This window comes from Mauremys mutica, chromosome 3, assembly GCF_020497125.1.
Source record: "Mauremys mutica isolate MM-2020 ecotype Southern chromosome 3, ASM2049712v1, whole genome shotgun sequence".
Lineage (NCBI taxonomy): Eukaryota > Metazoa > Chordata > Testudines > Geoemydidae > Mauremys > Mauremys mutica.
Window position 1 is genome coordinate 83,924,437 of NC_059074.1, and position 12,649 is coordinate 83,937,085.

At 48.5% G+C, this 12,649-nt stretch overlaps 1 protein-coding gene across 1 annotated transcript in view; it reads left to right on the top strand.

Moving 5' to 3' along the window:
* The window catches only part of LOC123366263, a 130,237-nt gene that overhangs the window by 57,790 nt on the left and 59,798 nt on the right, over positions 1–12,649 (top strand). The window contains exons 29-30 of the mRNA XM_045009538.1: positions 283–459; positions 11,897–12,014. Coding sequence (XP_044865473.1) covers positions 283–459; positions 11,897–12,014 — 295 coding nt within the window. The remainder of the gene's footprint in view (positions 1–282; positions 460–11,896; positions 12,015–12,649) is intronic.

Consider the following 12,649-nt stretch of genomic DNA (forward strand, 5'->3'; position numbering starts at 1 on the left):
ATTAATTAATTAATGTTTTTAAAGGGGTGTGAGAATATCACGTGAAAGGTGTTACAGCAGTACAGAATATTAAGCAGCTTTGCTATATGGTGCCACTGTGTGTTACAGCATAGCAGAATATCCATCTTTAAATCTGATGATTTTGCAGTATACGTTGCCAAAGGATGTCTCAGTGTAGAAAGAGATTAGAGCCAGGAAGAGTACAGCTTATCTGGATGGATGACTCACTGCACAGTAATTTTTATAGAAAGACTATATGCTAATATTTGGTACCTTTCATAGATTGAGCCATCGTATGTCACTGTATGCCCTGCGAGGCCAGATCATGGCATACTACAATAGTCTGAAAATCCTGCTAGAAGATTTCCCTGTCATCAGAGACAAATACTTCATGATTGGGCTATCTCAAGAAAAAAAGGGGAACAGAGACTCAAAGGAAAATCTTGAAGCTGATCCCAGGTTTGTAATGTCTTCAAAAATTTGTCCTTGGCTGCCAGAGTTTCAAATTAGCAAGTAGAGATGAGAAAAGAACAGTGTAGCTAATAGTCCATATGCACTTTGAGCCACATTTTCTGCCAGGGTCCAGTGGACCTCTGATTTTGTGCACACAATTGGTTGTGCCTGCGAAAGTCTGCATACATGGAATTCAAATACTCCAAAGGCTTCCACCACCATGGATGGGAGAATCAAATGAATCTAGTTTATGTTCAGAATGTAAACCCTACGTTCACAGATTCTCAGGCCAGAAGGGACCATTGTGGTCATCTAGTCTGACCTGTATAGCACGGGCCATAGACCTTCCCCAAAATAATTCTTAGAGCAGATCTTTTAGAAAAAATCCAATCTTGATTTTAAAGTTATCAGTCATGGAGATGCATGGTAAATTGTTCCAATGGTTAATTAGTTTTGTCATTAAAAAATTAACCCTTATTTCTAGTCTGAAATGAAATCTTTAACTCAGTTTAGCTAAAGTTGTCGTCTTGTATTTCCGAGTTAAGTGAAACCTGTTAACAGTGAGAGTACAAGCTCTAGCTCTGTCCCTGAACCCATTGGGATTAAGAACTAGCATCAGTTAACCACTTCTCAAGAACTCTAGTTGACTCTCTTAGCCTGGCTGCTTAGCAAGGACTAAATCAAACGCACAATTGCCAGATGAGCACAGTTCTACTGGGGTATTTATCCTTCTGCAGTTCGTACTACATACCGGTTGCTGTTCTAAGGGTTAAATGGAGATCTCTAGTAGAGAGAGAGAGAGAGAGAGTCCATAGAACAGTTCAGAAACATTCATCACGCTGCAGGGAAAGACTTGTTTAGCATTGATTCTGCTGCTGAATGGTTTGGCCATTTAGCCCTCACTGGGCTATTATATCGATAAGTCATGACAGAGTGTATGTTAATAGGTATTGGCTGATGCATTGGGCCAACTCCCTTCCACCATCCAAGAAGTGAGTCAATATTGGTTTGTTAGTTTTTTAGTTTTGCATTTCTTTAAAAATACTCTGGGGAGAGGGTTTTACACAACATCTCTTTCAACTATGAAATGTAGCTTGTGGTGAAAAGAGAGAGAACAGGGGGCATGCTAGAAGACAACTTTAATTAGCTTGCTATTAACAAGCAGCTGTTCTCCCTACATTTGAAATGGTGAAGAGCTCCTATGCTAGAAAGCCAATTAAAAGTAACTCAGAGGACTGTAAACTAGGGGGAAGAGTAATTTTAAAACTGCCTCTCTTTCCTTCAGCCCTCACCCTTTAACCCCCACCACACTTCCCAACACCACCCCATGCTTTTTTTGTCCACACTTTCTGTATGTCATTTATTATCAGTTACATAATTTAAATTAAAATAACAGCTTAGGACCACCTTGTCTACTGTCAATTAGTTACATTTCAAAGAGACAGGTTTCAGAGTAGCAGCCGTGTTAGTCTGTATCCGCAAAAAAGAACAGGAGTACTTGTGACACCTTAGAGACTAACAAATTTATTTGAGCATAAGCTTTCATGGGCTACAGCCCACTTCATCGGATGCATAGAATGGAACATATAGTGAGGAGATAGATATAGATATAGATATATATACACATACAGAGAACATGAAAAGGTGGGAGTTGTCCTACCAATTCGAAGATGCTAATTAATTAAGAGAAAAAACTTCTTTAGTGATAATCAAGATAGCCCATTACAGACAGTTTGACAAGAGGTGTGAGAATACTTAGCATGGGGAAATAAATTCAATGTGTGTAGCTTCCATCCTTCCTTAGTATTATTTCAGGAAATTAATTCTAGCACCTTCTTATTCTCTGAAATAAGCCTATCACCTACATTTGTACTCACCAGATGTTTGAAGGGTGAGCAGGATGTGCACTCTAGTTTCTCATCACAGGAGGGAGAGAGGGTGGAAGAGGGGTAGAAACTGAAGGAAAGAGCATGGTGGGGAGGGAAGAGGGAAAACATACAGTAAAAATGAATATAAAGTGAAAGGCCAAATAAGAGAAGAAAGAATATTCCTGGGGGAATTCTGTGCCACTGCGCAATGCAGAATTTGCACAGAATCAATATTCTTCTTTGAGTGATGGTCCCTATATGTATACCAAACGCAGGTGTGCATGCGTACCATACGTTGGAGCTGGAAGTCTGTCAACAGCTGCGTCTGTTGCCACGCACGGTCACCTTACATCGCCACGTGCGCCAGGAGAGGTTATAAGAGGCCGTGTGGAACGATGCGCCCTCAGTTCCCTCTTACCGCATGGTCAGAGTCAGAATCCTCTCTTCACTCTTGTACGCTTTACGAGAATGACAATCTGTTGTAGGTAGATAGTTCTATTTCCTTTCTCTTCGTAAATCTGTAAATATGTTAGTTTGGTTAGTTAGTGTATATAGTAGCCCCTTATGGGGTTTCTCCTGACCCCTTTGAGGGATTATGCCCTGCGTTCCAGGGTTGAAGAACTGGGCCTCATGCCCTCATTCATTCTCCGTGAGTAACGAGCACATGTGCTGCCTCTACTGCCTGGGTGAGACACACCTACTGGGTCGCCTACTGCAATATCTGCAAGTCCTTCCCGTCAAGGACCCGCGATGCTCGACGTCAGCGCCTCTGCAAGTTCCTCATGGTGAAAGTGCTCTGGCCTCGTGCAAAGTCCGATACTGGACGGTCAGTGCTGGCTGTGCACCACTCATCACTGGCTGTGAGTGCCCCGCCCTCGGATTCACTCTCAGATCCATCAGAACCACCAAGACGTGAGAAGATGCACAGGAACAGTCGCAAGTGCTCTCACGATCACTGCAGTAAGTCCCCATTGCAGACTGCTGCACCACACCATGTTTCCTCCCCAAGCCGGGTTCGATCAGGTGAGACATCGCATGATGACCCCGCTGGGCCACCCCTAAGGCAGGGGGCAAGGTAAAGCAGAAGCAAGACGTGCCAGAACCGCCGGTTCCCGAGAGGACCGAGGCTCCCAACAGCCCACCGGAGTGCACTACTCAGCCATGTTAGGACTGTGCGGGTTCCATTCTGCGTACCCTTCGTCAGAGTGGCAGACAGTGGGAGGTACCCTGGACACTGGGCCAGATGAATCCAGTGGTCCCCACATCCCACCTAGACCTGCTGTACCCGCCTTCACCGCTTCTTTTGATCCCCCTGGCCACCTTCACCAGCAGATGAGCCACTCCTCCTCAGCTGTGACCCACCACTGCCGGTTGCGGTACCACCTGCACTGATGGCTCTGCCACTGCTGGACGCTTCTTTGGACTTGGAGGGCTTCTTGGCAGAAGTGCCATCCTTCTCCCTGGTCTCCTGGTGTAGTGCAGACTCCTGGGCTCACCTGCCTTTTCTGGCACCCTACGCTCTGGGCCTGCAGTACAATCTTCTGGCACCACTGGCCCACATGGGACCTTTATCACCACCCATACCCACTGTTGGTGGCCTCATACCAGCCCACTTCAGCCCCTCTGCTGGCTCTGCTAGTCTTGGACCTGGAGGAGGACCTGGCACTTGAACCAACACTGCCGACCCCAACAGCAGGTTCCTCCTCTCCGGACAAGACCCTGATCCCATCTACCCTCTCCTCTCCTGACTGTCACCACCAGTACCAGGAGCTGCTACAGACGATGGCCCTTGACTTGGGCAACCCCTGCAAGAGGTCCAAGACCAACTGGACCAGTTGGACATTTTCCAGCCCTAGGGCCTGACGTATGTAGCTGTGCTCATTCACAACACCATTCTACAACCCGTGCAAGTGGTGTGGCACATGCTGGTGTCCTGTGCCCCCACACTCAAGGGAGTGGAACGCAGGTACTTCATGCCAGCTAAGGGGGCTGACTTTCTGTTTTCCTACCCACCTCTGGCCTCACTAGTCATGCATGCAGCCATGGAATGGGGGTGCCAGCATTCTGCCTCTTCCACCCCCCCGGGTGAGACGGTGAAATGCCTGGCCCTCATGGGCTGTAAACTCCACTCCTCCACGGCCCTTCAATTCCACATTTCTAACTGTCAAGCTCTGTTACTGAAGCACACTTTCAACAATTCTAAAGTACCAAGCTAGTGGAGTTCTTGGAGGACACCCCATAGGATAAGTGCCAGCGGTTGCAGGCCCTGCTGTCTGAGGGCTGCTGAATGGCCAAAGTCAGTCTCCCGGCCACAGCAGATAGGGGGGACACATCTTCCTGCTCCCTGCCCACAAGGATGGTGATGAAATGTGACGCATGGCTCCAGTCATCCAGCTTTCCCAGGGATGTTCAATCCATTGTCCAGGACCTCCCTTTCAACGAGTACAAGCTGTTCCATGCAGGGGCGGCTCTAGCCATTTCGCCGCCCCAAGCACGGCGGCACGCAGCAGGGGGGCGCTCTGCCGGTCGCCGGTCCCGCAGCTCCGGTGGACCTCCCGCAGACGTGCCTGCGGAGGGTCTGCTGGTCCCGCAGCTCCGGTGGACTTCCCGCAGGCGTGCCTGCGGCCGGTCGCTGGAGCCGCGGGACCAGTGGACCCTCCGCAGGCACGCCCCTCGGGAGGTCACGAGAGCTGCCTGCCGCCCTCCCAGCGACCGGCAGAGCACCCCCGGCAGCATGCCGCCCCAAGCATGTGCTTGGCGTGCTGGGGCCTGGAGCCGCCCATGGTTCCGTGCAAAGATGGACGAGGCCTTGCATTCCTTGAAGGACTCACGGGTGACCCTTTGGTCCCTCAGGATCTACACTGCTGCCCCTGCAGCTGACAATCTGAGCCACAGTTTTGGCAGCGCCCATACCTGCCATACCAAGCTATCTATACTAGGTACCAGGAGCAGGCCTGCTGGTGCCCCTGTTCCCAGTGCCCACAGCCATTGGCACCTCTGCCGCCACACCTCGCCACCATCAGACGGCCTAGTTTTGATGCAATGGCCGAGAGCTGTGAATCCCCCGTGTCACTACCTGTGGCCCCCTGTGGCACCTTTTGGAGACTGTCTTGCCCTATTCACCTACCATTGAGGCAAGATCACCATGAATCAATGGGTACTGGAGATCATGCGACACAGCTACTTAATAGAATTTCTCACCTTCCCATTTCACCGCCCCCCCCCTCTGGGAAGCGCCACCCACAACACCCTACTTCAACATGAGGTGGACACCTCCTCAGGAAGGGTGCTATAGAACCCGTGACCGCCCGCTCCCTTTCTCGGCAGGGGCTTCTACTCCCTGTACTTTCTCATCCCAGAGAAGGATGGGGCCTCCATTCTATCCTCAATCTCTGCTTACTCCATACTTTCATCAGAACGACCAAGTTCTGCATGGTGACCTTGCTTCCATCATTCTCTCCCTTCCCCAGGGGGTGTGGTTCGCAGCCCTTGACATGAAAGATGCATATTTCCATATCGACATCCACCCAGCCCACCACAAGTTCCTCCACTTCTGCGTGGATGACAACCACTATCAATTCAGGGTCCTTCCATTTGGTATCACCACGGTCCTCAGAGTCTTCATCAAGGTCTTTGCTGTCATAGCGGCCCACCTCCATTGAGGAGGGCACTTTGTATTCCCCTACCTGGACAACTGGCTGTTGATGGCCCCGTCCCTTACTGAGGCAGTGACAGAAGTTGCAGCCCTCCACTTGCTTCTCACCTTGCTGGGTGTCTGTGTCAACGTGGAGAAATCCGTGCTCCTCCCGACACAGATGGTTCACTTCATTGAAGTGCGCCTAGACTCGATCGCAGCACACAACTTCCTCTTGACAGGCTGCTTTGCCACCCTCCCGGCCCTCGTGAAGACCCCGTGCTGCAACCCGCACACGATGATGCGCCATTGTCTCTGCCTCCTCAGCCACATGGCAGCCTGCACCTATGTGATGCCACACGCCTGACTCCATATGCGCTGCTACACCTGTGGCATCTCTTGGTCTGCAGGCCCCATCTTGACCACCTGGACTCAGCCTTGACCATTCCCAGCTGGGTCTGCACATCACTCACGTGGTGGACTTTTCCTACTAAGGTGCTCCGAGGCATCCATTCACCATTCCCGGCCCTATGGCCATCCTCACCAAGGATGCCTCCCTGGCAGGGTGGGACGCACACTTGGCAGGCTGCACCATGCAGGGGAGGTGGACTCCCACAGAAGCGTGCATGCACATCAACACACTGGCGCTGCGTGCAGACAGCCAGGGCTGCCATGTGTTCCTGCCTCTTCTCCGTGACCAACACGTTCAGATCCTCTCAGACACTACCACCACTGTGGCGTACATAAACAGACATGGCAGCATCAGATCCCGGTCACTTTGTATGGAGGCCATCTGCCTCTGGAACTGGTATCTCCACCACAACATCGTGCCCCACGTGATGTACCTCCTGGGGGCACAGAACTCCCTGGTGGACGCACTGATCAAAACTTCAAGTATCAGAGGGTTAGCTGTGTTAGTCTGGATCTGTAAAAGCAGATCAAAACTTGGTACCTCCACCATGAGTGGGAGCTCTATGACCCCACACTCTGCACCAGCTGCCAGGCCTAGGGCACCCTCCTCTGGGATTTCTTTGCTACCCATGCAAACCGCAAGTTCCCCCTCTATTGCTCCAGGGGTCAGGATTCCTTCTTTGGTGGCACGCCAGCCTTCAGTACAGTTTTCCCCCAGGTCCTCCACAAGATCCGCCAAGAGCGGGCCAGAGTCATCCTGATAGCACCGTGCTGGCCCCAACAGTTCTGGTTTCTCAAGCTATTCAGACTGTTAGCTCACCCACCGATCAGTCTCCCCAACAGGCTGGACCTTCTCACGCAGGACCATGGCAGGCTCTGCCACCCCAACCCAGGTCTACTCCAGTTGATGGCCTGGTTTTTAGACAATGCCTGGTAATCACCTGTCCACTGTATTCTTACACACAGTAGGAGGGAGTCTACGAGGGCATGCAACACCACGAAATGGAAGCACTTCACCTCCTGGGTGCACTGCTGACACCTCCCCTTCCATGCTGTCTCTGTGCCGATCATTCTGGTCTGCCTCCTGGAGCTCTAGAACTTGGGCCTCATGCTCAGCTCGATCTGCCTCCACCTCGTGGCACTCAGTGCCTTCCTCCCTCCATGTGGACAGCTGGTCAATATTTACCCACCCTACCACTACCGCTTTCTGAGGGGCCTGATAACTCCCTCCAGTCCTCACTCCCCACCCCCTCTTGGGACCTCAGTCTTGTGCTGTCTGCCCTCACCCAGTGTCCCTTTGAACCCCTGGCCACATGCTCCCTGGCTCATCTATCCATGAAGGTCCTCTTCCTGGTGGTCATTGCCTCTGCCCAGCGGGTCAGCAAACTGGCAGCCATGATGGCTGAGCCTCTGTATACAGTTTTCCATAAGGTCAAAGTCTCCCTGCGCCTTCACCCTAAGTTCCTCCCAAAGGTCGTCTCAGAGTTTCATCTCAGCCAGTCCATCCATCTCCCAGTCTTCCATCCTAAACCCCACGCCACTCCTGTGGATAGGACATTACACTACCTGGACATCCACGGGGCACTGGCTTTCTACTGGCCTTTCACACCTCCCCACGCCTCTTCATATCCATCGTGGAATGTTTGAGCAGGCAGGGCCTCTCCTTGCAGCGTATATCCAGTTGGGGGTCTCAGTGCATTACAGAATGCTATGCTTGCTCCATTGTGACACTGCCCAGCAGAATCTCAGTGCACTCCACGCGGGCACACAGGACCACCTCCACCTCCCTGGCAGACGTACCCTGGCATGAGATCTGCTGTGCAGCTCTGTCCACACCTTCACAGCGCACTACATCATCAACCAGTGGGCCATGCTGTTCTGCAGCAGGCCTTACCCATCGCGTCCTCGCACCCACCTCCAAGCTGATCGTTGCTCCATACTCACCTGCGTTTGGAATACACATAGGGACCATCACTCAAAGAAGAGGAGATTACTTACCTATATCTGGAGGCTCTTCGAGATATGTGGTCCCTATTTGTATTCCAATACCCGACCACCTTTCCCTCTGCTGCGGAAAGAGGGAGACTGAGGGCGCATCACCCCGCATAGCCTGTTATAATCTACATGGAGCGTGTAGTGACATAAGGCAGCTGTGCAGGTCAACGGACACTGCTGCTGAAAGACTTCCGGCTCTGGCACATGGCACGCATGCGCACCTATGTTTGGAATGCAAATAGAGACCACCCATTTCAATGAACCTCCAATTACAGGTAAGAAGAGTCCTTTTCTGTGCAGAATTTTCCTTTCCCTGCAGAATTGGTGCTGCAGAGCTGCTGGATGCCACTAGAGGCCACTGGACCCAGCAGAGCCCAGCTCCCCAGTTCGCAAATAGAAAACACGGCTGTGGGGAGGGGGATGGAGCTGGAGGGTTCCCAATAGCTGCAGTTCCTGGTTTGCCCAGAGGAAGCATGCAAGAAACTCCACACAAACCCGGGACCCAGCATGTTTCTCCCTCTGGATCTCTGGGCTCTGGTGGGGCAGAGAGATGCAGGTGTCTGCATGTGGGGGGCACAATTAGGCTATGAAGGGGAGGGGATGCAAGTGTCTGGGCTGGCGAGGCCCCTCGGCTGGACTCTGGGATGTGGGAGGGGGTATGGGTGTCTGGGCCTGGGGGTCCCTGCAGCTGGGCTCAGGGGCGGGGGAGGGGGAAAGGGGTGTGGGTGTTGCTGACAGGTATTTGAAATAAACTACCAAAATAACTGAAACTGGCATGATTATAAAGTGTTGTTTTGACAAAACATGCAGAATTTTGCAGAATTTTAAAATGTGTGCAGAATTTTTAAATTTTTGCCACAGAATTCGCCCAGGAGTAAAAGAAGAGGGTTTCAAGAGAGAAAAATAAATGAACAGTTACAGAAGAATCAGTCCAAATGGGAAAAATTAAAAAACAAACAAACAAAAATAAAACCCCAAAGAAAAGATGTGTCAAGGAACCTGATCCTAAACCCCACTAAAATCAGTAGAGACTCCCATTGGCTTCAGTGAGTCTCTAGATCAGGTGCCATGAAAAAAATTGGATAATAAAGTGGTTACCCTCAATCTTTACAGTTTTGCCTTAGGTAACTTGGTAATGTTACCTGAGTATTATTAATATTCCCTGCTAAAGGACAGGAAATGCAGAAATGCTGAGATAATTCCGTTAATTTATCTAAGATAGTCAAACATTTAGATGTAACACTCTGAGTATCTTTCCAGGACCTGAAGGAGAGCTGTGTGCGGCTCTAAAGCTTCTCTCTCTCTCTCTCTCTCCAACAGAAATTAGTCCAATAAAAGATATTATTTCACCCACCTCTCTCTGAAAAGAAGGGGGGTGGGGAAGGGAAGCACTGGTATTTGTTTTATATTGTAGATAGTCTGTTTTACCTAGTATCTTTAAGCTTAAATTGTGCTTTAGCTCTTTCTGAAGTGTGTGGGGGGGGAGGGCAGCTAGGATGATGGGGGCAGGGGTGGAATTCTGAATAATTTCCCAGATATCACCAGGGCAAATGGCCTCATCTGGATGCTATATAAGTTGTCTTGTTTCTTTCTGAAAAGTTAACATAACATGAAAGCTCATGCTGCAAAACGTCTGTTAGTCTATAAGGTGCCACAGGACTCTTTGCTGCTTTTACAGATCCAGACTAACACGGCTACCCCTCTGATACACATCATAGCAGAAAGAAATGACATTGACCTCTTGGGGAGGGGAGGGGCATTCTTTCCTTAACCCAACCCTGGAGAAAACACCATTTAAAAGGAAATGGAGCTATGTGTGCATCGAAGAGTGGGGAAACAGACCCCTTTGATGGAGAGATTAAATATACAGACATCCATGCTATGGGAGCATGCTTACTATTGAGAGCATTGCCTTTGGGGTGAACTGCAGCTGTTGTACTTGGTCTCTCCCTGCTGTTAGGGCTTCCAGGCAATGGTGTAAAATGGAGGAAACAGATAAAGAAAGTAAACAGTAACATCACCTGGTAAAGTGCAGTTTCCTTGGGTACAATTTGTTCTTATCGTTCCTTATGCAAAATAGGTAACGAACAGCTGGTTAAACAAATCCTACCCAAAGCTAATTCTTTCATTTACAACACACTGCAGTTAACCATTTCTTATTCCACCCACACACAGATGCAAGTTGTTCTTTCTGCTGTTTGACCTCTCTCTTTAATCACAATAATAATAAGTATAAAACTCACTTTGATGTAAATCAAACTTATTCCCCTCACTCATAGGTGCTGGAACTAGGGATGCTGGGGGGCGGGGGTGCGCCAGCGCCCCTGACTTGAAGTGTTTTCCATTATATCCAGGGTTTACTGTTTGGTTCAATGGCTCTCAGCCCCCCCCACTATAAAAATTGTTCCAATATCCCTGTCCCCACTGAGTTAAACCTCTCATCTGAGACTAAATTAGTACAATATTGTATTTCATGTTCATGTGCACTGAGACAGGAAATGACTGTTTTGTTTTTGTGGAAAAACAAAAAAAATACATGATGCATATTCTAACTTTATAAACATCTTCTGACAAGAAGATGGGGCTGTCTACTGAAAGTTGTACAGGAATTTAAGCAAATATTCATTGTAGACTTTTAATTCTTATGAATTGTTGTAGCCCTACCTATTACTATGGAAGAAGGAAGTTACATTTCTACCTTTACTCCTCTAAATTAACTTTGTTTACCAAGAGAGGGAGGATCGTAGAACCTTGAGGATCCCTGCTGATTCTCCCACATTATAACATTTCATCACCACACTGGTCCAACTCCTTCCAAAGAGGGCTGGGTGTGACTTCTTTGAGCCTGGCTGTGTTGTTTCTGAGGCAGACAGAAGCAGTCATCAGAGAATGATGCAAGATTGTGCTATCCTATGCCAAAGTTGAACACTCTTGCCTAGGGATCAAAGAGACAATCCTACAAAAGTGCCTCTTGTGAGGAGTCAAATGTCTTCGGTTCTCGTTGAAGTCAATAGAAATTGGGGCCACTCAGCACTTTGCAGGAGCCATTCAGAACCTTGTAGGAATGGGCACCAAGCTCATTATTTTGCAGGGCTGGCCCATGGCTTATTATTTTTGAATAAATAATACCACTCTGAGAGAGGCTATTTGGCATAAGTGACAGTTATGCATTTGGTTCAGAGAAGCCTTTTGCAGGGCATTCTGGTCTTCTAGATTGGTACACTATAAGGCCTGGTTGAAAATCCACTGAAGTCAATGGAAAGATTCCTATTGAATTCAATGGGCTTTCGAATCTGGCTTTTAGCAATCATTTGATCTCTGAAATATGCGTATTTCTAGCTGTTCCAAATCTTTGGGGTAAATCCCAAGCCCAAATGGAAGTTTTGCCTGAGCCAGCAAGAGGTTTTTTTGCCCAACTTTTAAGTGAGAATTACAACATTGTAGTATTTAGCTTTAAAAATGTATTTCAGAGACTTTTATTTAGTTGTAACTTTCCAAAGTGACAGAAATCTATCATTTTCCCCATATAACTCAGGTCATTTCAGCCACGACCACATCATTTGTTGTCTCCTGATGGGCAAGCTTTCCTCAATTTGTGGTTCATTCCTCACCCTTCTGAGGTGCTGATTATGTTTAAAATGCTGCCGGAAAAGGTTGGTATTTACAAACTTAAAGAGAGATTTTGTTTTCTTAATTAAAGCATGTAGCTATATCTGGAGGACAGACCACATTCTTCATACATGTTGAAATGTTGCTTTGTCGTTAGAGATGACTAGCCCTGGGAAATAAACAAACTCGCAGTGTGTTGATTAGAATGCCTGCTGCAATTAATATGTGCCATCAGAGTGGTGTGTCAGGTCACAGGCATTAAGAAAAAAGGTTGCATCCTCTGTGTTTGAGACACAGGAGCAAAAGATAAAAGGATAGCAGGGTAATGTAGGGTAGTTTGGATCTTTATTAAAACTAGCCATGTTGGATCCCCTCTGCCTACAGACAAGCCTGCATGCCCCTAACCCTTCCCCTGCTGTCCATCCATCTGTCTCTCCCCACCCAAATCTATAGGGAAGTAGCAGGGATGTTGGCTGTAGTAGCTGTGTTAAGAGGAAAGTGGTGGTTTAAAATGTGAGGAGGGAAAATAGAGAGACACCGTAACATACCAATTGTTTGCTGACAAATTGCCTGTTTGGTCTTGATCTATTTATCTTTTTCATGGGTGGAAAAAAGTTTTTTATTTAAACAGTACAAAAAGACACTCATTCAAGACTCTAGGAGACCTAACACTCAGTAG